The following is a 26,609-nucleotide window of genomic DNA, read 5'->3' as shown; positions in this document are numbered from 1 at the left end:
GTCTGGCCATGAGGTGGCCACAGATACTGCACTCAGACTCCCCGGGAACCTGGGAGTGACAGGCTTTGGCTAGTGAGCAAGATATCCATGGGAGACCCCAGGTGACTCTCAGCAAATCTGGAGGCTCTTGGTGAGAAAGTGAGACTGGCTGAGGAATTCAGGCCCACAGCTGGTGACAGAGGTGTGGCTGGTTACTCCGGCTTCAGAAGGAACAAAGTCCCTCGGCATAAGGGGAATTCCTCTCCTTCACAGTTATTCATTGCTTTTTTTGCTAGGAAGTTAGTTCATCTCTGGGGACTGGTGAGACACTTTGGGCAAGCTTGCCTTCAACATGCAGGCCCCATTGGGCACCTGTAGTCAATAAGGCAGCACCATCGCTTCGATCACCCCCAGGCCTCAGTGTCCCCACTGACTTCACCAGCTATGTGCTCCTGGGGCACACAGGAGAGACTGGAGCTGCCCAGGGAAGTCTCCCTCCTGAAGCCTTTTCCAGATGGTTCAACCTGTAAAGTGCTCTCTTTTCTAACTCCTTTTGCATTGACTTTATTTAACCCTGCACCAGGCATCACACTTTATACCTGTCTATATATGTCTTTATAGTGTCTATATGTCTACACTGCATAGTCTAGTCTGTATGTCTACACTGCATAGTCTAGTCTTTCTTCCCCATACACAGTCTCCATCATGAATAGGTTCATATTTCCTTTTCCCAGTAGAATAAACAGTCCTTCTGGGCAGGGACTATATTGTATACTCGTATGTGTGTGTGTGTGTGTGTGTGTGTGTGTATCTACTTTCCTGGCACCCAGCACCATGCAGGGTCTCAGCAGGTCTAGTGACAGACTGGCTACACTGAACTTGAGAAAAGCAAAATCCTGCTCCTATTCCTGTGGCATACCCAAGCTCCACTACACTGCTACAACAGGACACAGGGCAAGTTCCTTTGCTCACAACCCCTTCCTGAAGCTGACCCACTGAGAAAGGTAGGTAAGGCCATCCTTCCTAAGCACAGAAGTGTGGAGGCCCACACCTGTGCAGCTCAGCAGCCTGGAAGGAGCACGGCCTCCCTGCAACTGAATGAGTGGGCTGAGCAGGCAGTGAGCAGGGTGGATGGGGTAAGGCAGGGTCGGGAGCCTTGCGGCTATGTCTCTCCTATGCTCCATCTTAACCAGTGCCTCCACGCGCAAAGCCATCTCTCCCTCTTCACCCAAAGAGAAATGGAACCCACAACAGGCAGGGCAATGAAAAAGAGGCGTGTGAGAGGCTGGTGTCTCCTGGGAGAGTCTGATGCAAGTGATGGGCCTCTTCCCAGCAACACACATGTGTGCATGCACACATACAAATTTGCAGAAAATTTTAAGGAGGTTAAGAATACCCTGATGTGGTGAACTAGGGGTTGGATGGTGTCAGAAGGCCTGGCCTTAAATGATGGCTCTGTCCTGTTATTCAGGCAAGTTACTTTGCTTCTCTGAGTGTTATTTTCCTCATCGCTAAAGAAGGAATGAGCCCATTTCTTTCCACGGGTTGTTGCTCGTTACACTACGATGGGACCAATATTGCCAAGAGGAGAGGTTGGGTGGGACAAATATAGCAGCAGGAAGACATGTGAGATGTAGGATAGTGTCCAGTAAAGTCACTAATACTTAGATCTGAAGTGAAAGGGAGACAAGAGTGAGCAGGGGAGGGCTGGAAGGAAAAGTAAGGGTTATCAGTATCATAATAAAACACAAACAAACAAAAACCAAGAAAGAAAAAAAAGTGCAAGTGCTGGTGGGGATGTGGAGAAACTGGAATCTCATACATTGCTGGTATGAATGCAGAATGTTCAGCTGCTATGGAACACAGTTTGACAGTTCCTCAAAGAGTTCAACAGAATTACCATACAACCCAGCAATTCCACCCCTAGGTATACACCCAAGTAATTACAAGCAAGGACTCAAACAGATACAGCAGTATTTTTGAGAATAGCCAAAAGGTGGAAACGACTCAAGTAAGGATTGACAGATGCATGGGTAAACAAATTGTGGTATATCCATACAGTGGAATAGTATTCAGCCATGAAAAGGAATAAAGTTCTGATACATGCTACAATGAATGAACCTCAAAAACATTATGCCACGGGAAAGAAGCCAGGCCCAAGAGGTCACATATGACTCTGTTTCTGTAAGTATGCAAAATAGATCAATTAATAGAAACAGAAAGCAGATTGGTGGTTGCCAGGGGCTGGGGGTGGTGATGGGATGGGGAATGATTGCCTAGTGGGTATGGGGTTTTATATTGGGATGATGAGAATGTTTCAGAACTAGATAGACATGGTAGTTGCACAACAGGGCGAGCATACTAAATGCCAGTGGATTGAACACTTTATAATGGTTAATTTTATAGTATGGGAATTCTGCCTCATTAAAAATTATATAAAACTATAAAAGAAGCAGCAGGCATTTGTCCCACACCTCTGTGTCTCGCTGGAGTCACATTCCTGTCCTGAGGTCGGCCCAGGCCCTGACACCACCTTTGAAAAGGGAAGGCAACCCTGACACACAAAGTCATAGAGGGTGAGAAAAGCCAGTGTAAAATCAGGCATGACACCAGCGGCTCCCCAAGTGTGGTCCCTGGACCAGCATCAGCAACCGCTGGGGAACTTGTTAGAAACACATCCTCAGTCCACACCTACAGAATCACAGACTCTGGGGTGGGCCTGGCCTCTGTGCCACCGCCCAGGTGATTCTGCTGCGCTGGCCTGGATTACTGACAAGCAGGGCCACTGTGGGTCATCAGGAGCAGGTGGGGATGGCATGGCAAGAGGGGGCTGGGCAGAGGGAAATGGAGGGATTCCGGGAGAAGCCAGTGAGCCTGCAGCTCTGGGCTGCATAAGAAGAGCATCCCGGGGCATCAGCCACCTGAGTCCCCTGTGCAGCAGAGCAGCCTCCCTGTGGAGGCAAAGGCCACTCCCGTCCCCTGCCCCACCCCACCCTGGGTAAGAGCCCTGGCACCCCTTACCCTTCGCGGTCGATGTGTGGCAGGGGCTGCTTGGGCGTGTGTCGGACTTTGCGGTGGAACTGGCTGAAGTCCAGCTTTTCCGGCTGCAGGTCCCAGGTGGCACCACTAGAGGACGAGGGAGGATAAGAAACGGAGGCAAGAGGGCAACAGCCCAGTTACTGATGGAACCAGGGGGCCGGGCTGAACCTGGCAGAGCAGATCCGCAGAAAGGGGCCGCCAGGGGCCAGGCGGGGAGCCCCACTCAGAATGGAGCCCCAGGTGCCACCCCTCACCTTCCTCACCCTGCCGTGGGAAAGTGCATGCTTATGAAACAAGTGTGGGCCTGATGCCCATTGCACAGCGGCCTCAGCAACACCTGAGTTTGTTTTCGTGCCCACATTTGAGGAAGGCCGGGGAGAGCAAGGGGCCAAATGCCGGTCTCCAGCCTCTGACAAGCAGCTCAAAGTGACGACCTGGCCACCCTGAGGTAGATGAGGCAGGCTAGTGGGAAGCGGGGCCCAGCTTCTGCAGCCCCATTCCGGGGGCCCTCCCCATGCCTCCACTGTCTCCCTCTGACACTCACCGCCTCCTCTCTCCGGCCTTCTTTCCACCCCATCCTTCTTACGTCCCCTTACTCTGCTTCTCTCTGCCTCTTGCTCATGAACCATCGGCGTTCACTCGGCCCCCAAGGAAGCTAGTTTCCCGGCTGGACCTCACACCACAGGGAACGAGGAGGAGGAGGAGGTTACCTGAAGGAATCGAAGGTGTTGGCCGCCCAGATGTCCGTGCCCAGCATGTCCAGAGAGTTGTCTTTGCTGCCATTCTGGAAGAGATGGGGGTGAAAGGGCTGACATTAATTGCTCGGCCAGGATGCTGAGAACACGGGGCCTGGGCCTGAGAGGGCAGCAGAGGCCTCCCTGTCTCCCTGGGTGGCTGCGGGGCTGGAGTGAGCCCCCAAGTGAGTATGGCGGCTGGTGCACCCAGTCGGAGTCGGGGGACTGCCTGGGGGTCTCCTGGCCTCCCCCCCAGGCATGGGCCCTCGTTTCACTGAGGTTTTATAGATGTATACAGAAGGGTCCAGGGCCCTGCTGCTCCCAGCCCATGGCTCTCTCCTCAAAGCCTCCACACCCAGCAGGGGCTCTGTACCACCTGGAGCCACCATCACCACTGCCAGCCTGATGGCTGAGGCTTCTCCCCAGGGAGGCGCTCTGCAGAGCCAGGCCCACTGGGGAGCCCATGGAGGCTGCCTTCCTTCACAGTTCAGTCCTACTCCCCAGAAGCCCCCACCGACCCAGGCTACACCAGCAACTGGATTTCTCTGAGTCAAGCCGATTCTCCAGTGTTCCCTATGTGACCCACCCCAGAGACAGAAACCTCTTTACTCAGTGCAGCTTCTATGATTTGGTTTCTCTGCTCTCTGGCTGGTGAGCTCCTTGGCAAATTCTTCAAACCCCTGACTGCACCTGAGGCCCTCCAGCCCTTCTTACCCCTGCAATCTGGTTTCCATAGTCACACTCTTTAAGACAATACTTCCACATCCACCAGAGCTGAACGTGTGCATGCCGTATGACCCAGAAATTCACTCCCAGGTATAAACACACAGAAATGTGCCCGATGCTCACCAAAAGACACGTACATAAAGACACGTACATAAAGACACGTACATAAAGACATGTACATAAAGCATATACAGCAGCATCAGCCATTACAGCTCCAAACTGGAGACCACCTACATGCCTGTTATCAGTTGATTCGATAAATAAACCGTGGTATGTTCATATATTGGAGTATTACACCGCAGTGAGCACAAAGTAAAATAACATGCAACAATATGAATAAATATCACAAGCATACAGGGAACAAAAGAACCCAGATGCAAAAGAGAGCCAATTATGTTCAGGAACAGGCAAACTAATGAATGTATAGTGAAAGAACTCAGATAGTAACTGGAAGGGGAAACCAATCTACTTTCCAGAGAGAGAGACAGCGACAGAGAGTCAGCAGCTTTGATTAACTAGAAGGACAGGGCACAAAAACTGGAAAGGCTGGACAGTCCAGCCTCCAAGCAGAAGAGGCCAGGAACTCCAGCCCCCACAGACAGGATGCAGGAGGTAATGAGAGCCTGGAGGAGAGGTGGAGGGCTTATGGAGTCGAAGGGACAAGGGGACTGTCTGGGGAGAACCACCTGGGCTGTCTGACGCTGGGCAAGTCCCTCAGCCTTCCTGGGTCTCATTGATAACATGAAGACTGGTCCCTCTCTCTGGGCACCAACAACCTGCAGCCTGCAGTTCTAAGTAACTTGAAACTTCCTCATTCCAGGATGCCCTGAGAGCTTGCACAATCCTTTCTAGCAGATCAGCCACATTTATTCAGGGCCACCATGGCCCTGGGTGCTTCCTCCCCATGCCTTTCCTGTCCCATCCCCGTAATCCCCTTTGCTCCTGACCGTGGCCTGTCAACTGGGCCTTGCTCCCCTCTTGCCCTCTCCAAATGTGCCCCATCTGTCAAAGATTGGCTCAGCCAGGAAGAGCCTCTGGCCTCCCAAACTGCAGTCACCTCACTCTGCCCTGAACTTGCCATCTGTGTGGGTGACTTACAGTAGCAGAGCCGGCCTCTTGCAGTTCTCACTTCTATTTCCTGTAGTGACCTCTCTCCCGCAGGAGATAGCGGGCCCTTGATGGCAGGGACCTCCTGGGTCCCCCAGAGCTGGAAGCTCAGTGCTCCTGACATATACTGCAAGAGATTTTCACCATCTTCTTTAAATATGTGTTTTCTTTTTGCCTCAATAAACTGTGTGACCTCGGCAAAGTCACTTCACTAGTCTGGACTTCAGATTCTTCATATTTAAATAAAGAGATCCCAGAGTGAAATACCATGCCCTGTAGATGGGCTCCTTCTGACTGGCACTTGTGCTGCTACTATCTCCTCTCCTGCCAGTGGCAGACATCACTAATCAATTACAGCATGGTTGCCAGTCCTCCAAGCAGGTGGCCCCTAATGTTCTAGGATCATCCTCTCCCTTTTCTTCAAGTTGCCTCACATCCTCCCCATTCCAACTCCTGGGGCCCTGCTTGCTCCAAGTGCAACTCTGAAACTCCAGGTCAGCTAGAGACACTCACCTTCTATAGCACAACCCCCAAGGGGACAGCCCCTGCCTCCCGAGACGTTGACCGGCTTGTTCACAACCCCCTCCTGGGCCTCGAATGTAATTATCATTGGGGATAGCAGCCAAAAATAACATCAAAAGCAAAGATAAAAAAAAATCATACATGCAAACAAAACTCTTGCTTCCAAAGCACCTATTGCAGACCTCACTCAGCATGCAGTTCATTTTCCTCCTTCAGCCCAGTGGCCTGAAGTCTTCCCTAATCCCTGATCTGTTAAATACCCAATGTTCTCTGGCGCCTATAAATTCAGCTTCAGTGGATCACCTCTTGGTCACTGCTCTCTTACATGAATGTTAGACCTTCCCCGAGTAGACTGTAATCTTCTCCACTGGACTGCCTTTTTCTCTTTGTGCCCCCACAGTGGCCAAGCCAGGCACACAGGAGGGCCAGCTTGGATTCCTGCCAACTGATTGAGGAGATGCCAATTTGTAACAGGAGGAAGTATGCTCCTGCTGCCTCTGTGACTGAAAGACTGGCTGTCAAGAATGATTTACCGTCCTAGGATCCGAGGCCCTTAAGGCCCCTAAAGAGTAAGAAACATGGGTGGAGAGAGAGAGCGCAACTATGTAGAGAAGATCATGGCCAAACCTAGAGCAAAGCATCTTCCAGGAAAATGGTGATTCACCTTGAAGGCAGTTGAAGAGCAGTGCAGATGGGCACGTAAATCTCCCTCCTGGCCTGCAGGTTGGCATCTTGGCTACTACTCCTCAACTGGCAGGGAGGGAGGACAGGTCACAGCAACAGTCACTGGCAGCAGCTGTGAGGGGGCCGATGCCCCTGTGCAGAGAGCTGGTGGAACCTCTCTGCCTGGAGGAGGGGGCACTACCCTTGGGCTAAGGGAGGTGACTGGGCAGGGCAAACTTGGGCATTCCCAAAGCAGTATCCCTGGCAGGGGACCCACCAATCTCTGGACTTCCAGATTCTTGGGGTCAGGGAAATGTGCTCCCGGCTGATGGGAGGAAAAGAGCCAGGGCAGAAGCTGTGCCTGCATGTGTGTGTTTATTCTTTACAGAGGAAGCCCACCCTTCCGTGCATCTGCAGAACAGCCCTGTGATCAGCTGCTGCCATCTCCGTGTTGGGGGTGAGAAACAGGAGCCTGGGGAGAGGGGCCATGGCCCAGCTGGGGAGCAGGTGGTAGAGTCACGTTGGCAACCAGTGCTCCTCCAAGAGTCATGGCGGACACGCAACCAACACACGTCCCAGGTGACAGACTCACACATTTTCCTCATTGAATCTCCACAACTTCTTACAACAACTCAGGGAACATATCCCTGAATGATATCAAGAGCCTAAATCCATATTTAAATGACAAGAAACCCAGCGATATCCCTGCCATTCCCAGCACACACCGTACTTCTTCAGCCACCCCCGCCCTGTGGCTCAGCCTCCTGACTCCTGTGTGAGCCACGGGCCGTCTCCCTCCCCAGGCTGGAAAACTCGGCACCAGGCTGCTTCTCCTTCCTCTCTTGCTCTGCCCCACAGGTCTTTGCCCCACAGCCCACCTTGGGCCTTTGGGCCGGGTCTCACCTCTCCTTTGCCACAAGGCTTGAGTCTTGTTAACTCTCACACTGACAGGCCTCCTGCCTCATTCCCTCCCCCGTGATGACTGCAACTCTGATTCTCAGAGCTGAAGAACAAAAGTGCCAGCAAGGTGAGCCCTTTACAAACCAAGGAGCCGGACCCCATCTTTGCACAGCTCCAGGGAGCCCTGGGGGTGCAGCTCCAGGAACAAATATCATATGGACAGCACCCCCAGAGCTGTGAAGCTCAGCAGCCCTGGAAGAGGCAGCAGGTGGAGGTGACAGCACTGAGAAGAATGAGGACCCCAGCCGCTGAGCTGGACACATGGAGGAGAGCAGTGGGCAAGGCATCGGGCCTCTTTGTCTGAATATCAGGAAGGAGATCACCATGAAGACTCAGGGCCTGGCAGACGAGAAGCTGAGTCTCTGGAGAAGTAGGTATAGGGCAACACCTTGGACACAGGGGCCGCGCTCCTTATTGCCACTCTACTTGATACAAGAACTGCAGTGCATATCAATAATCTGGACACCTCCTTGGGGTTTGTTTCAATGGCACGGGACAGGCATATAACTACTGAAGGCAAACTTTCATCAACAGGGGCTGGAGAAATAGCCTGGCACGTGGAGAAGACATCCATCTTCTTCCAGCCTCAGCCCAGAGCAGGAAGAGTCTCACCGGCAGAGCTTTCCTTTGCTGTCCCTTGATGCTGAGGTGGTGGCCCAGGCAGTGCCCAGGGGGCCAGGCTTCACGCAACAGAGTTATTAACTGCCAAGCTAAACTGGACAGCCAGGAGCCCAACGGTTTCACGTGCCCATCCCCAGGGCCCACTTGCCCTGGGCTGAGCACCCAAGTGGCCACTCTGTCACCCAGCCCTGCCATGTGGCTCCAGAGCCAGAAAAATGCTTACAGCCATACAAGTGCCACATATGCATACATGTACACATGCCACAGGGCCGCATATGCATACATGTACACATGCCACAGACACATATACACACAATACTACACATGTGCATATACATACTAGACACACAGACACATCCACACAATACACACCACACATGCATATACATACCAGACACACATACATACACACATGCACACATCCACACAATATGTGCCACACATACACACACACATACGCACCACACACATACATGTATATACCACACATATACATGCATATATATACCACACTTATACAATATACACATCCATCCACACACATCCACACCACACCCATATACATACACACCACACACCAAACACACATATGTGCACACACCACATATATACATGTGGTATACATGTATACTACAACTGTATGTGCACATCACATACTACATGCATATTATATACACCACACATACAGGCACATGCCACACACAACATGCATGTAGACCACACACATATACATACAAGACACATATACACAGCATGTACACAGGCATATACACACACACACATATCCACACCCACACCATGCACACATGCACACACATATACACCTCACACATACACACACATCACACACAAACATACATGTACAACACACACATACACATACGTGTGTCACCTGTTCAACAAACCCTCGAATGTCCAAAGAAGCCAGAGAAGTCAGAGAAGCAGGAAGGCAGGTGCCTGCAGGCAGACCCCTCACAGGCAGACTGTACCTGAGTTCTGGAACTTCTCACCAGGAAACAGACCCACCTCTCTCTCCCACCACCCTCACCTCTGGCTCACACTGAAGACCCACACAGAGAGGTGGCTGTCAAGCTGAGGACAGAGAAGAAGGGGACCCAAGCTCGGCTCATCCCAGGCAAGCATTGGACTTGCCTCTCAAGGGCACACGAAGCTACAGCATGTATGGAGTTATATTTCACTTTGGGCTACTATACTCTTCCTGGACTCAGTGAAAACAAAAGAATGTTCTCTCCACACCCTCCCACTCCCATGAGTCTTCCTTCCTGCTAGGATCTAGTTGGGGACTCTTCCTCTCTGCAGCTCTGCAGCCTCCTCAGCAGCCCACACCCCATGAGCCTCATAGCACACGCCGTTCACAACACGTACCCTGCACACTCCCGTGCAGAGCTGATTCCTCTCGTCATTGTTCTACTGCAGAGCTCCCCAGGGTGCTCTGGAAGCACCAATCCCCTGGCTCTAAATGTCAGTGTGCATCAGAATCACTGAAAGAAGGGAGGGTTGGTGGTTTAAATTTAGTGTAGCTGGGATGGTTCACAGACGATGCTTTCAGAAAGCCTCATTCCTCTAAATGGTCCTCATTCCTCAAAATGTTCAAGTTTTAACAGGGAAAAAATTCAAAAAGATTATATAGTCAAATGTTTGGTATATACTGAATGATAAGACTGCTAATGCATTATTAAAATGTAGAAAATTGTTACGATGTTGAAATTTTTATTGCAGAACTTCAGTGGATGTTAACTCTTCACATATGTGGAAGTGGAGTATGCAATATTTCTTTCCCAAGGTTTTTGGCTAGAAATCTACCTCACTCTTTCTTTTCATTCCACAGAGAATTTTGCAGGACTAGGGTTCCATGGAACCCCCTTTGGGAAATACTCAGCTAACACACTTTCTGTTAACTCTCTCCCCTTTCGATGGTGGGAACCATGGCTCCACTTCCTTGTTGTATCTTCCTGCCCATTCACCCCTCGTCCTAGCCTTGGGACCCAGAGTCGTTCATTAAATATTTCTTCGCACAGACTCAGTGGCCAGGCACTGTCAGCTATCCATCAAAACCTCAGTGGCCTCTTAAAGAACATTCTCCAGTTGGCAATTCCATGGTTGGCCCTGGTAACCACAGCTTCCCTCTGAGCACAGCATCCTCTCCAGCCCTGAGAGCACCCAGGCCCTGCCCCACCGGTTGCTGAAATGCCAAGGTTCTGAGAAGCCTTATCAAAAACAATCATCCTTTTCAGTGGGTTGTTCTTAGCACTTAAACACTGCTGAATCCTTTGCGACAGCCCCTTTTACTGGCAATTAGGGGGCCCCATACCAGGGTGCACCATATTGCTGGCAGAATAGATCACAGAGGGATAATGAGCACTTTAAGTCATGTGGAAAATAAAATGGAAACAGCTTGCTTGTGGGAAGGGAAACTGAAGTTGTCTCTGGGAAGGCCTCAGAGACATCCCCAGCTCAGGGGAGGTCAGACTCCTGAAAGGGCCAAGAATAAAGATGATGACAATAGGAGATATTGACCCAGCATGCAGTATGTGCCAGCACCGCCCAAGCGTGGCACTGTTACTACAACTCTAAGAAGCAGACGACATGATCACCATCCCCATTTTACTGATGGGGAGACTGAGGCACAGAGCACCTGCCCATGTTCATGGAGCCAGTTACCAGGATGGGAGCACAGACAGTGTGGACCAGAGGCCACGCTCTAACCACTGTACACTATGCATGCAGTTATTCTATTCAGTCAGGTAAACTGACCCCACTGCAGAGATTTCCATAAAGCAGGAACGTATCCCTCCCCTGCAAGCATCTGGATTCTCCACACCTATCTTTGTCAATGATTGGGAAGGCAGTGCTGGTGGAGGAAGTGCATCATCTGCAGTGAAGAGAGAGGGATTATGGAATGTGAGTGGGTATGCGATGAGGCCGCGGTCTCTACACATGCATGAATGCAACAAGGTGAGGGTGAGTTTGCTGTATGGTAGAAAAACATACAAAGTCAGATGCAGTGAAAACAACAAATCTTCTAGCTGCTGGCTTTTCTTTATGAATATACAACTGCACAGTGATTTTTGCTGTGCAAGTGCACATGTGGGGGCATGTGTGTAATGACAATTCCAGGCTGTGAGTGTTTAGAAACTAGGCTGAGTGGGACAGGACAGCAGGAGGACGCTGTCTATTGTTGGGACAGTCATGGGGGAAGTTTCCCCTAGAGAATTCTAGGGCAGGCTGGTGTGGATTTCCCTAGCAGGCCTGCTACATCAGGTGACACTGGGGCAGAGGTGGCCAGCCCTCAGCCCCGGCCTCCTGAATGGAAACCCCTGGATACAGTGCACCCTCAGTCACTGAGCAGCTGGGCTGTGCAGGACCCAGCTCTGGGCATGAGAGCGATAAAGGTGGTGCAGTCTCTGCTCTCCAAAGGACTCCCAGTCCCAGTCCACACCATTCTCAGTGCAGGATGTCCTTCCATATTCCATGAGGGCAAGAGGCAAGCCCGACCATAATACGGTTCTCTTACTTCACGGACACGGGATTCCCCGGGGAGCTAGCTGTGGGACAGGGTGTCTGGTTTGAGCTGAGAGTGAAGAAAACAGGATTCTCGGCCTGCAATCTGCTTTCTGCTTCCTGCGGCCTCATTCAGTCACTCTGGCTTTTTTTTTCTTTCTTCTTTTTTTCAGTCTTGCTCTATGGCCCAGGCTGGAGTGCAGCAGTGTGATCTCAGCTCACTGCAACCTCGGCCTCCCAGGTTCAAGCGATTCTCTTGCCTCAACCTCCCAAGTTGCTAGGACTACAAGTGCAAGCCACCATACCCAGCAAATTTTTGTATTTTTATTATTATTATTATTATTATTTTTAAATTATACTTTAAGTTCTAGGGTACATGTGCACAATACGCAGGTTTGTTATATAGGTATACATGTGCCATGTTGGTTTGCTGCACCCATTAACTCGTCATTTACATTAGGTATTTCTCCTAATGCTATCCCTCCCCCTGCCCCACACCCCACAACAGGCCCTGGGGTGTGATGTTCCCCACCCTGTGTCCAAGTGTTCTCCTTGTTCAATTCCCACCTATGAGTGAGAACGTGGTGTTGGGTTTTCTGTCCTTGTGATAGTTTGCTCAGAATGATGGTTTCCAGCTGAATCCATGTCCCTGCAAAGGACATGAACTCATCCTTTTTTATGGTTGCATAGTATTCCATGGTGTATATGTGCCACATTTTCTTAATCCAGTCTATCACTGGTAGACATTTGGGTTGGTTCCAAGTCTTTACTATTGCGAATAGTGCCACAATAAACATACGTGTGCATGTGTCTTTATAGTAGCATGATTTATCATCCTTTGGGTATATACCCAGTAATGGGATCACTGGGTCAACAGGTATTTCTAGTTCTAGATCCTTGAGGAATCGCCACACTGTCTTCCACAATGGTTGAACTAGTTTACACTCCCACCAACAGAGTAAAAGCATTCCTATTTCTCCACATCCTCTCCAGCACCTGTTGTTTCCTGTCTTTTTAATGATCGCCATTCTAACTGGTGTGAGATGGTATCTCATTGTGGTTTTGATCTGCATTTCTCTGATGACCAGTGATGATGAGCATTTTTTCATATGTCTGTTGGCTGCATAAATGTCTTCTTTTGAGAAGTGTCTGTTCATATCCTTTGCTCATTTTTTGATGGGGTTGTTTTTTTTCTTGTAAATTTGTTTAAGTTCTTTGTAGATTCTGAATATTAGCCCTTTGTTAGATGGGTAGATTGCAAAAATTTTCTCCCATTCTGTAGGTTGCCTGTTCACTCTGATGGTAGTTTCTTTTGCTGTGCAGAAGCTCTTTAGTTTAGTTAGATCCCATTTGTCAATTTTGGCTTTTGTTGCTATCACTTTTGGTGTTTTAGTCATGAAGTCCTTGCCCATGCCTATGTCCTGAATGGTATTGCCTAGGTTTTCTTCTCGGGTTTTTATGGTTTTAGGTCTAACATTTAAGTCTTTAATCCATCTTGAATTAATTTTTGTATAAGGTGTAAGGAAGGGATCCAGTTTCAGCTTTCTACATATGGCTAGCCAGTTTTCCCAGCACCATTTATTAAATAGGGAATCCTTTCCCCATTTCTTGTTTTTCTCAGGTTTGTCAAAGATCAGATGGTTGTGTATGTGTGGTGTTATTTCTGAGGCCTCTGTTATGTTCCATTGGTCTATCTCTCTGTTTTAGTACCAGTACCATGCTGTTTCGGTTACTGTAGCCTTGTAGTATAGTTTGAAGTCAGGTAGTGTGATGCCTCCAGCTTTGTTCTTTTGGCTTAGGATTGTCTTGGCAATGCGGGCTCTTTTTTGGTTCCATAAGAACTTTAAAGTAGTTTTTTCCAATTCTGTGAAGAAAGTCATTGGTAGCTTGATGGGGATGGCATTGAATCTATAAATTACCTTGGGCAGTATGGCCATTTTCATGATATTGATTCTTCCTATCCATGAGCATGGAATGTTCTTCCATTTGTTTGTGTCCTCTTTTATTTCATTGAGTAGTGGTTTGTAGTTCTCCTTGAAGGGGTCCTTCACATCCCTTGTAAGTTGGATTCCTGGGTATTTTATTCTCTTTGTAGCAATTGTGAATGGGAGTTCACTCACGATTTGGCTCTCTGTTTGTCTGTTATTGGTGTATAGGAATGCTTGTGATTTTTGTACATTGATTTTGTATCCTGAGACTTTGCTAAATTTCCTTATCAGCTTAAGGAGATTTTGGGCTGAGACGATGGGGTTTTCTAAATATACAATCATGTCATCTGCAAACAGGAATAATTTGATTTCCTCTTTTCCTAATTGAATACTCTTTCTTTCTTTCTCTTGACTGATTGCCCTGGCCAGAACTTCCAATACTATGTTGAATAGGAGTGGTGAGAGAGGGCATCCCTGTCTTATGCCAGTTTTCAAAAGGAATGCTTCCAGTTTTTGCCCATTCAGTATATTGGTTGTGGGTTTGTCATAGATAGCTCTTATTATTTTGAGATACATCCCATCAACACCTAGTTTATTGAGAGTTTTTAGCATGAAGGGCTGTTGAATTTTGTTGAAGGCCTTTTCTGCATCTATTGAGATAATCATGTGGTTTTGGTCGTTGGTTTTGTTTATGTGATGGATTACATTTATTGATTTGCATATGTTGAACCAGCCTTGCATCCCAGGGATGAAGCCCACTTGATCATGGTGGATAAGCTTTTTGATGTGCTGCTGGATTCGGTTTGCCAGTATTTTATTGAGGATTTTCACATCGATGTTCATCAGGGATATTGGTCTAAAATTCTTTTTTGTAGCGTCTCTGCCAGGCTTTGGTATCAGGATGATGCTGGCCTCATAAAATGAGTTAGGGAGGATTCCCTGTTTTAATTGATTGGAATAGTTTCAGAAGGAATGGTACTAGCTCCTCTTTGTACCTCTGGTAGAATTCAGCTGTGAATCTGTCTGGCCCTGGACTTTTTTTGGTTGGTAGGCTATTAATTATTGCCTCAATTTGAGAGCCTGTTATTTGTTTATTCAGAGATTCAGCTTCTTCCTGGTTTAGTCTTGGGAGGGTGTATGTGTCCAGTTATTTATCCATTTCTTCTAGATTTTCTAGTTTATTTGTGTAGAGGTGTTTATAGTATTCTCTGATGGTAGTTTGTATTTTTGTGGGATCAGTGGTGATATCCCCTTTATCATTTTTTATTGCGTCTATTTGATTCTTCTCTCTTTTCTTCTTTATTAGTCTTGCTAGCAGTCTATCAATTTTGTTGATCTTTTCAAAAAACCAGCTCCTGGATTCATTGATTTTTTGAAGGGTTTTTTGTGTCTCTATCTCCTTCAGTTCTGCTCTGATCTTAGTTATTTCTTGCCTTCTGCTAGCTTTTGAATGTGTTTGCTCTTGCTTCTCTAATTCTTTTGATTGTGGTGTTAGGGTGTCGATTTTAGATCTTTCCTGCTTTCTCTTGTGGGCATTTACTGCTATAAATTTCCCTCTACACACTGCTTTAAATGTGTCTGAGGGATTCTAGTACGTTTTGTCTTTGTTCTCACCAGTTTCAAAGACCATCTTTATTTCTGCCTTCATTTTGTTATTTACCCAGTAGTCATTCAGGAGCAGGTTGTTCAGTTTCTGTGTAGTTGTGTGGTTTTGAGTGAGTTTCTTAATCCTGAGTGCTAATTTGATTGCACTGTGGTCTGAGAGACAGTTTGTTGTGATTTCTGTTCTTTTACATTTGCTGAGGAGTGCTTTACTTCCAACTAGGTGGTCAATTTTGGAATAAGTGCGATGTGGTGCTGAGAACAATGTATATTCTGTTGACTTGGGGTGGAGAGTTCTGTAGATGTCTATTAGGTCTGCTTGGTGCAGAGCTAAGTTCAAGTCCTGGATATCCTTGTTAACCTTCTGTCTCGTTGATCTGTCTAATATTGACAGTGCAGTGTTAAAGTCTCCCATTATTATTGTGTGGGAGTCTAAGTGGGAGTCTACTGTGTGCTCCAGTATTAGGGCCATATATATTTAGGATAGTTAGCTCTTCTTGAATTGATCTCTTTACCATTATGTAATGGCCTTCTTTGTCTCTTTTGATCTTTGTTGGTTTAAAGTCTGCTTTATCAGAGACTAGGATTGCAAACCCTGCTTTTTTTTTGCTTTCAGTTTGCTTGATAGATCTTCCTCCATCCCTTTATTCTGAGAGTATGTGTGTCTCTGCATGTGAGATGGGTCTCCTGAATACAGCACACTGATGGGTCTTGACTCTTTATCCAATTTGCCAGTCTGTGTCTTTTAATTGGGGCATTTAGCTCATTTACATTCAAGGTTAATATTGTTATGTGTGAATTTGATCCTGTCATTATGATGTTAGCTGGTTATTTTGCCCGTTAGTTGATGCAGTTTCTTCCTAGCATCGATGGTCTTTACAGTTTGGCATGATTTTGCAGTGGCTGGTACCGGTTGTTCCTTTCCATGTTTAGTGCTTCCTTCAGGAGCTCCTGTAAGACAGGCCTGGTGGTGACAAAATCTCTCAGCATTTGCTTGTCTGTGAAGGGTTTTATTTCTCCTTCACTTGTGAAGCTTAGTTTGGCTGGATATGAAATTCTCGATTGAAAATTCTTTTTTTTTTTCTTTTTGAAAATTCTTAAGAATGTTGAATATTGACCTCCACTCTCTTCTGGCTTGTGGAGTTTCTGCCAGGAGATCTGCTGTTAGTCTGATGGGCTTCCCTTTGTGGGTAACCCGACCTTTCTCTATGGCTGCCCTTAACATTTTTTCCTTCATTTCAACCTTGGTGAATCTCACAATTATGTGTCTTAGGGTTGCTCTTCTCAAGGAGTATCTTTGTGGTGTTCTCTGTATTTCCTGAATTTGAATGTTGGCCTGCCTTGCTAGGTTGGGGAAGTTCTCCTGGATAATATCCTGAAGAGTGTTTTCCAACTTGGTTCTCCCTTTCACTTTCAGGTACGCCAATCAAACATAGATTTGGCCTTTTCACATAGTCCTATATTTCTTGGAGGCTTTGTTTGTTTCTTTTTACTCTTTTTTCTCTAAACTTCTCTTCTCACTTTATTTCATTAATTTCATCTTCAATCACTGATATCCTTTCTTCCACTTGATCAAATTGACTATTAAAGCTTGTGCATGTGTCACGAGTTCTCATGCCATGGTTTTCAGCTCCATCAGGTCATTTAAGGTCTTCTCCACACTCTTTATTCTAGTTAGCCATTTGTCTAATCTTTTTTCAAGGTTTTTAGCTTCCTTATGATGGGTTCAAACATCCTCCTTTAGCTAGGAGAAGTTTGTTATTACCGACCTTCTGAAGCCTACTTCTGTCAGCTCATCAAAGTCATTCTCCATCCAGCTTCGTTCCATTGCTGGCGAGGAGCTGCGATCTTTTGGAGGAGAAGAGGTGGTCTTGCTTTTAGAATTTTCAGCTTTTCTGCTCTGGTTTCTCCCCATCTTTGTGGTTTTATCTAACTTTGCTCTTTGACATTGGTGACCTACAGATGGAGCTTTGGTGTGGATGTCTTTTTTGTTGATGTTGATGCTATTCCTTTCTGTGTGTTAGTTTTCCTTCTAACAGTCAGGTCCCTCAGGTGCAGGTCTGTTGGAGTTTGCTGGACGTACACTCCAGACCCTGTTTGCCTGGGTATCACTAGTGGATGCTGCAGAACAGCAAATACTGCTGCCTGACCCTTCCTCTGGAAGCTTCATCCCAGAGGCGCACCTCCCTGTATGAGGTGTCAGTCGGCCCCTACTGAGAGGTGTCTCCCAGTTAGGCTACACAAGGGTCAGGGACCCACTTGAGGAGGCAGTCTGTCCGTTCTCCGAGCTCAAACACCATGCTGGGAGAACCACTGCTCTCTTCAGAGCTGTCAGACAGGGATGTTTAAGTCTGCAGAAGTTTCTGCTGCCTTTTGTTCAGCTATGCCCTGCCCCCAGAGGTGGAGTCTACAGAGGCAACAGGCCTTGCTGAGCTGTGGTTGGCTCTGTCCAGTTCGAGCTTCCCCAGATGCTCTGTTTACCTACTCAAGCCTCAGCAATGGCAGACGCCCCTCCCCCTCCAGGCTGCTGCCTCACAGGTCAATGTTAGACTGCTGCACTAGCAGTGAGTAAGGCTCTGTGGGCACGGGACCCACTGAGCCAGGTGTGGGATATAATCTCCTGGTGTGCCATTTGCTAAGACTGTTGGAAAAGTACAGTATTTGGGTGGGAGTGTCCCGTTTTTCCAGGTACCATCTGTCATGGCTTCCCTTGGCTAGGAAAGGGAAATCCCCTGACCCCTTGTGCTTCTCGGGTGACGCGATGCCCCACCCAGCTACGGCTTGCCTTCTGTGGGCTGCATCCACTGTCCAACCAGTCCCAGTGAGATGAACCAGGTAGCTCAGTTGGAAATGCAGAAGTCACCTGTCTTCTGCGTCAATCACGCTGGGAGCTGCAGACCGGAGCTGTTCCTATTCGGCCATCTTGGAATGGGTCCATGAGCAATTTTTGTATTTTTAGTAGAGACAGGGTTTCACCATGTTGGCCAGGCTGGTCTTGAATTCCTGACCTCAGGTGATCCACCGTGCCTGGCCTCACTCTGGCTTTTCGGACCTGTGTTTCCTCACTGGTCCCACGACTACATGGACTACACTGGGGACTCTACATTGGAATATATGAGAGACACCATGAGGGCTTTTACATTACATGAAATGTTCCTGGACCAGAGGACCCCAGACTCATCTCCTGGGCCAAAACAGAGGCTTCCTGTGGGCCAGATCTGAAACCCCTCTCAGGCCCAAACTAAAGCAGACTTTGAGAATGGTTGGATCTTCTCAGAGAGAAACTAAGGGGGAAAGCACAGGGGGCGGTGGCAGGGGGCAGAACCCGAAGAGAAACAGGCCTATCATGGCAACACCGTGTGTGTGTGTGTGTGTGTGTGTGTGTGTGTGTGTGTGTGTGTGTGTGTGTGTGTGTTCAGAACAAAGGACAGCAACCCAGACGCAGCTGGGAAAGGGAGAAATAGACCCCCAAGGGGCCTTTGAAGCAGGAGAACAGCAGGGCAGAGCCCAGCAGAGACAGCTTTCTGGGTGGCACTAAAGCTGAGTCTGGGAGAGGGAAAGGCCATTCCTTTCATGCTGGGACATCTGTGTCTGTCTGTCCATCCTGTCTTTTCCCCCCGTGCTCCGTTTGTCTTTGAATTAAGACCCAAAGGCCAGAGAGAGATAGGAGACAATGATAATGCCTGTGGCCAAGTATATTTCTCCTAGGCCAACCCTCTGCCCACTCTCAGCTAATTAGGGTTGTGATTTAGGTTTTAAATGGACCATGCTATTTGAGCCTGTCCTGGACAGGGCCACACCAGAGGCCATTTCTGTCTGGCTGCCTGTCCAACACCCGCTGAAATAATGGGATCCTCCTCAACTGTCCCCAGCTCCTGCCAGGGAAAGGCTTCCAGGAGATGGGGAAAATCAACACTCCCCATTCCAACACCATCCCATCCTCCAAGGCTGCCTCACAGGGAGGCCTTCTTTGAACTCCCCAGGCCCCAAAGATCTGTCCTTTTCTGCCAGTACCAGACTCAGAACTACAGAAGGTCATGACAGGAGAGGCTGAGAGCTCATCTGGTCTGGGGGGTGACCTAGGAGTCCTGCAGAGATGTTCTAAGAGCCATAAGGTAGGCGGGTGGGGGAGAAAGCAGGCAGGGCTCCTCCCCTTGCCCCCCCAAAACAGTTCTATCCCTTTCCTGTTTCTGTGTGGAATCTCCACATAAGGTTCTGAGGGAACAGAAGTATTTTTTACAAATTACTTTTTGTATTTTGTAAATTACACTTTTTATACTTTTTACAAATTACACTTTTTATTTTTAGATGGTTGTAGATTCATACATACTTGTAAAAAATAATACAAAGAGACCCCTTGTGCCCTACACACAGTTTCCCTCCATGGGGAAAGTATAGTTCAATGCCACAATGTAACTTATCTCTTCATCCTCTTAATACGATCCTTCCCAGAGCAAAAGTTTAATTATGATGAAGTCCAACTTAGCATCTCCGGGTATCAACATTGATACAGTGGAGACACAGAACACTCCCACCATCACAAGGCCGCCCCTTATAGCCACGTCCACTTTCCTCCTGCCCCTACCCCTTCCCTCATCCGGGCAACCACAAACCTCTTCCCAGTTTCTATTACTTTGCCCTCTTAAGAATGTTATATAAATGGAATTGCAGAGTATGCGACTTTGGAGGACTGGCTTTTTGAAAATCACTCAGCATGATTTCCAGAGACTCCTCCAGGCTGCTGCATCGTCACGCATTCATTCCTTCTCATTGCTGAGTGTTTAACCATTCATCTGCTGAAGATCACCTGAGCTGCTTCCAGGTTTCTGTCTATTATGAACAAAGCTGCTACAAACAGTTGAGTACAAGTTTTTGTGTGAACATAAGTTTTCATTTCGCTGGGATAAACACGCAGGAGTGCAATTGCTCAATCAAATCATATGGTACCTGCAGGTTTCATTTTTTTTTTTTTGAAACTGCCAAACTGTTTTCCAGAATGGCTATACCATTCTACATCCCCACTACTACTGTAGGAGTGATCCAGTTTCTCTGCATTCTCACCAGCATTGGACGCTGTCATTTAGTTTTTCTTTTCTTTTTCTCTCTCTCTTTTTTTTTGAGACAGGGTCTCGCTCTGTTACCCAGGCTGGAGTACAGTGGTGTGATCACAGCTCACCGAAACCTCCACCTCCCAGGCTCAAGTGATCCTCCTACCTCAGCTTTCCGAGTAGCTGGAACGACAGGTGTGTGCCACTATGCCCAGCTAATGCTTGTATTTTTTGTTGAGATGGTGTTTCACCATGTTGCCCAGGCTGGTCTCGAACTTAGGCAATCCACCCGCCTCGGCCTCCCAAAGTGTTGAGATTACAGACATGAGCCACCGCTCTTGGCTGTCACTTTTTTTTTTTTTAATGCTGCCAAGTTGAAGTGGACATTGTCACTTTAAAAAAAATTATTTTAATCATTCTGATTGGAGTGTAGTGATGTCTTATTGGGGTTTTAATTTGTGTCTCCGTCATGGCTAATGATGTTGCATGTCTTTTTGTGTGCTTACCTGCCATCTGTACATCACCTTCAGGGAAAAATGTCTTCAGTGAAAAACGCTGCTTTATTTTGTCCATTTTCTAATTGGATTGTTTTTTAATGATGAGTTTTGAGAGTTCTTTATATATTCTAAATACGAGCCCTTTGTCAGATATGTTTTGCAAATATTTTCTCCCTCTCTGTAACTTGTCTTTTCATCCTCTTAATAGGGCCCTTCCCAGAGCAAAAATTTAATGATGATAAAGTCCAATTTAGCATCTCAGTGTTAATATCCATTGATTATTTCAGTCAGTTTGTGGTATGACAAATGATTTTTAATTGAAACCAGGACATTTTCATGTTAGCTCATGAGACAGTCATATTTAAACCTCCTGCTTTAACTCGTGTTTCGTGGTACCACTCTGGCAGGGGAAAAGGGCAGGGGACAGCCTCATTATTGCCAGGCAGAAGTGGAAGTCCAGGTTGCCCACTCAACCTCCTCTGATGCCCCAGGGGTGCTTGCTGTCACCGCTGGGTGGAGATGGGAGTTCCGGATCCCCATGAGGTCCCCTCTGACACTGCAGTGGGGCTGGCCTCATCATCCCTGGGCATCTGTGAAGTCCGACTCACTATTTCTGACACCACCCCAGCAGGAAGGAGAGGGACACCTCGATACTGCCCAGTGGGGGTGCAAGTCAGGTTTCTGCTGTCTCCAGTGACACCAAGGGGCCTGGGTAGGAGCCTTCTCACCAGTTGGCGGGGACGAAAGTCGCAGCTCCCCACTGGCCGTCTCTGACACTACTCTGGTAGGGGGTTGGAGCCCCTCTGATAGCCCAGCAAGGGTGGGGTCTGAGCTCCCACTCGGTCTTGGCTGGGATGGATGGGGGTGGGGATGTGTTCTGTGGTGTTTGGCTGGGGTAGAGCAGTTACTGTCGAAAAGTTTTTTGTCTTGCTAGATCTTTTCCTATCATTTTCCTTCTTCTCTATCCTATCTTTTTCTCTTTTCTTAGTCCATTTCCTGTAGAAAGCAGCTTTTCATTGGGACTTTTTTTTTTTTTTTTTTTTTTTTTTTTGCCTGTGTCCATTAGCATTTCCTAGTGCCAAGTATGGGACACATGAGGCAAAAAGAAAACAAGCTCCTCACTGTGTCATTCCTCAGGTCCTGGGCACCCTAGCAGGTCTGCCTTCTTCCCTCCACCTCTCCGAGTCTTCTTATGTTCATTTTATACAGAATGTCTTGAGTTTTTAGTTGTATTTAGCAGGAGAAATATAGACAAGAACATCTATTGCATTTTCCAGAAGCAGAAGTTTAGGTCTATATTTTCAACAAGACATTTTGATGGCCTTATATCTAGTTCACCTCCTCATTTTATAGAGCAGAAACTGAGGCTGCAGTGAGATAATGTATCTTATCCATGATCCAATAGTAAGTTTGGATCCAATAGTAAGTTGGAAGCACAGCCCAGGCTGAAAGCACATCTCCTAAACCCAGGTGTAATGCTGCTTCCGCGACATCATGGCAGCTTCCACTTTGCCTGTATGTCTCGCCTCTCCTGCTACAATGCAAGGCCCTGTGCAGACACCAGCCTATTCCTCCCCATATTCACATGCTGCCATCTCCTCCAGAATAGCTTATTTCCCTAAGCAGATTCTAGCTTCCCTGAGTGCAGAGACTAGGCCATGTGGCTCAGAATGTATACAGCAAGCACCCAATACATGGCTGCTGATGGTTCGCCCTATAGGAGCTAGTTGTCAGCATTGTTTAGTAAGTGTGGCATCCTGTTCCTCCAAGTGAGCTGGAGCCAGAAGGCACTTTGAGGATAAGGACAGATGGCATTTTCCGAAAGACAGACACACATGCTGGTGAGCACAGAGGTTGCGCCATGTTTGGTTCTGGGAGGAATGTTAAGGGGAATCACAGCACACACTTCCAGTGCTCCTGGGCATGTGACCCAGGCCCGAAGAACCATTGTGTCATGTCCCAGACATCTTCTCACTGCAGCTTGAGCGTCCGTTCTCTCCACTCTACCCTCCATGCAAACAGTCACCATGGCTATGTTCCTCACCATCCCAGTGCCCAGTGCCCAGCCTGGAGTAAAGCAGCCCTCAGTGATGACTGGCTGATTGGAGCCGATCAATAGGTGAAAGAACAAATAAATAAACAAAGGAATGACCCAATCACAGCAAAGGCAATTCCTCATGCATGAATGAGGATATTTAGCTTAAAAAGACTTGCCATGCTTGGCTGCTGAGGAAAGTAAGTAGGCAAAAGACACAAGCAAAAGAGTTAAATAAAAACCATCAGCTGGAGCAATGAGAAGGGGGCTTGCTGCTGAATCAAAGAAAGAACTTTTTTATTAACGGAGCTGCCTAACAATATGCTGAGATGCCTTCTGAAGTAGTGCGCTCCCTGCTGCTGGAAATGCTCCCTGCTACTGGAAATCAACCTTTGCTAACATGGTGGGGAGTTGGATCAGGTGACCTCTGAGCTTCATGCCATCTGAGAGCCCATGATGTCTTCAGAATTCACTAGAGGCCTTAAACTCCAGTGCATGGGAGTTTGTTGGGCCTCAGAAAACTATCCCAAAATGAAGCCCTCAGCAGCAGCCTCAGAAGCAAAAGTCTTTCTCTGACTTTCTGCCCTCCTGCCTGTCAGTCTCACTCTCCCCTGAAGCTAGCCATAGAAGTTAGACTCCCTCTTCCCTACCACGAGAAACCACAGCCTCTTTCTCCCAAAGCCAGCCATGAAACCTAAAGATAGAGCTCTAATTCTCCCTCTGCCTTTCTTTTTAAAAACTGGCCATAAATAAATTATCTGATCTGCTTTGTTTGATTATAGGTCATGACACCCCCATTCCAGAGAGGGTCCTGCCCCAACTCAGAAGGAAGGAATGCTGCACAGAGAGGCCAGGGAGAGTCTAGACAGACAGGCCTTGCTGCATTTCCCCATTTTGTCTATTAGCATTAGATCATGCCCTTTTGGTCCAATCCCATTTCTACAACTGTCCATACTTTGCTGAACCTAACCATAAAAATGGACAATTTTCCCTGTATCTTTGGGTCTTCATTCTGCAGCCTCCCATGTATACATGTTAAATAAATGTGTATGCCTTTTCTCTTATTAATCTGCCTTTTGCAAGTTGATTTTTCAGCAAATCTTCAGAGAGCTAAGGGTTACCCTAGGCCCCCACAAGTTTAATCCTTGAGTTCCATCAAAGATTTGAAGTGGTGAAGAAGAAGAGGGAAAGTAAAGTTCAGCCCCAGCCTCCGGAAAGCTTCTACTAGAGATAGGGCATGTGACAGTCATTCTAGCCAGTCACCAAATAGTTCTGGTTCCCCCCATTCCAGGCACAGAGTAGCGTTGTACTTCTTAATGTGCTTATGGTTGGATGAGGCCACATGACCCGTTCTGGGTAACAAGCTCAGAGTGGAAGTGACAAGTGTTGTATCTAGGCTGGAGCACTGAACTGCCAATGCATGATCCTCCAGAGCTCCTTTTTCTCTGTCATGGCAACTGGTTAAAATGGAACTCCTCCACCAAGCTGTGCCCTGGTTGTTTAATGTTACTGAGATTTGGATTGTTTGGTTGTTGGTTGTTTAATGTTAATGTTACTGAGATTTGGGGTTGTTTGTTACTGCAGCATTACCTAGGCTATCCTGACTGATACAGGGGAACAGACTTTGCCTGTATGGAACACCAGAGAAAGATACAAGAAAAAAGTTCAAAGCACACAACGGGGGCTGGGTTAGACAGAGGTTCCAACATCTGAACACACACACAGACCCCTCTGCATTCACCATTCTCAGTCCCCCACTTGAGTAACACCCAATATGATCCATCTCCTCTAGTTGTGCTGCCTCTTAACTATTACCCTAACATCCCAACACTGTGCCCTACTCAACTTTGCTAACATCATGTCTTCTCTCTTCATCTTCTTTTCTCTTGCCTTCCATCTAGTCAAACATCCTACCCATTCCCAAAGGCATAGGTCAGGCCTCGTGTCCTGCAAGACACCTCCCTACCCACAGAGACCAACTGAACCACTCCTTGGAATCACCGCAGTTCTTGTGGCCAGGATGACATCTCTTTGGGGATCTTACGTGTATGTTGTCATCTTGTTCTGTGTAAACTAGTTTTTACCCTACAAACTGGCAGTGATCCAGAAGCTCCCACTCACACACATCTGCTGGGCTCACAGCAGGGGCTCAATAAATACGAACTAAACAGAGAGCAGCACTATGAACATATACCTGGTATTTCTTACATATCCAAGGAAGTGCTAAAAAATGTAGGCACTTTTACTAAGATATCATTTGCACTAATTATTTTTTAAATTAGCACAGAACCAAACCCTATAATTACTGAAGGGTAGCAAGTTGACTGGCAGAAAACTCCTTCTACCTTTTTCTCGGGCCAGAGGTAATTAGTGTATTTGAGGGTCTCCTCCATCTACCATCTGTTATCCCCTGGGTCGGAGTCAATGTTGGTGCCCATATAGCTGGCCTGAAGGTTAGCACAGGTATCAGAGGATGGGGAACAATGGAGAAATTAGGAAGACCCAGACCTGCTGTGGCAGTGATTTGGATCCAGTTGGGTGTTTCATGGAGTTACAGAATGCAAACAGAGATTTCTGGAGAGACTCTAAGGAGTCTGTGTAGTTGTTTTGCTGAATAGGTGCTTGGAACCAGTGTCACTCCTGGGTCAACATCTGGTTCTCCTGGCCCTTGGGACAAAGCTCTTTGACTCTCTTTATGCTTCCATTTGCTACAGGGCATCAGGATGAAACAAGACAGTGCCCTTCACTTGTTCCAGGGAATGCTGGGATCATAGGCCCTCAGCCAAAACTCAAAGTCATCATTTGTGACACACCCCCATCTTTCCCAGGGCTTCATGTGAACCTGCCTGATAAGCAGTCGTGCTCATCAGGTTCCTAGCAAAGATTTCATCACCTTGCTTAACAGCCAACACGGTGGGCCAACAAGTCCTTCCGTCAAGGGAAGTCCTTCCCAAGGTCTAATCAGAGGCTGTGCTGTTGTGGTGCATATTAATTTCCTGTTCTTGGCACACCTGTGCAGATGGAAAACAGCTGCTCGCTCCTGACCCCACACAACCTTTCCCATGCCCTTGGTTTCTTTCCTGAATTCTAAATCCCATGCCAGCACCTTGAAAAGCTTTCTGAATGTACTGCTGCTGCGGTCTCTCATTTCAACAATCCCTATACATTTCCCCCATTACAATGAAAAGCTGGTAAAGTCTGACATCCTAACTAAATGACTAGGTGATGGGTGAGTCTTTCGGGAAGAGGATGCCAGGATGTCAGGCAATGCCAAACACAGCTGAATCCCAGTTGCCAGCAGCTGATCGGCCTCTTCTGAACTATCTGTAGCCCTTTTTTATGCTCTACACTCTCTGGGCTCTCTTCCTCCTCTCTCGTGGGACGCAATCTCTTCTAGGTTGCCCCCACTTTCTGCCTCTGAAAGGGTTCAGAAAAAGCAAGGTTTTCTTTTTGACATTAGCTAAAATAACAAACAGGATGAGGCTGGAAGCCTGCTAGGGATGAATCAATCATCCCAGTGTATGACTAATCTGCAAATGGGGCCACATCTGGGCCCTGGGCCCTGGTGCAGAGCATGGTCTGTGACCCACCACCCAGAGGTTGCTTGGCAGAATGCAGGACCTCTG

At 47.5% G+C, this 26,609-nt stretch overlaps 1 protein-coding gene across 13 annotated transcripts in view; it reads right to left on the bottom strand.

Moving 5' to 3' along the window:
• CTIF (cap binding complex dependent translation initiation factor) overlaps positions 1-26,609 on the bottom strand; it is a 327,368-nt gene that overhangs the window by 199,128 nt on the left and 101,631 nt on the right. For all 13 annotated transcript variants that reach the window (XM_024235924.3, XM_063716893.1, XM_054537883.2 and 10 more), the window contains 2 exons: positions 3,729-3,802; positions 3,001-3,105 (listed from right to left, as the gene is read on the bottom strand). In XM_024235924.3, the coding sequence (XP_024091692.3) occupies positions 3,001-3,105; positions 3,729-3,802 (179 nt within the window). The remainder of the gene's footprint in view (positions 1-3,000; positions 3,106-3,728; positions 3,803-26,609) is intronic.

This window comes from Pongo abelii, chromosome 17 (genome assembly GCF_028885655.2).
Source record: "Pongo abelii isolate AG06213 chromosome 17, NHGRI_mPonAbe1-v2.0_pri, whole genome shotgun sequence".
Lineage (NCBI taxonomy): Eukaryota > Metazoa > Chordata > Mammalia > Primates > Hominidae > Pongo > Pongo abelii.
Note: the sequence above shows the minus strand (reverse complement) of the source record. Positions and strands in the feature narration are given on the sequence as shown.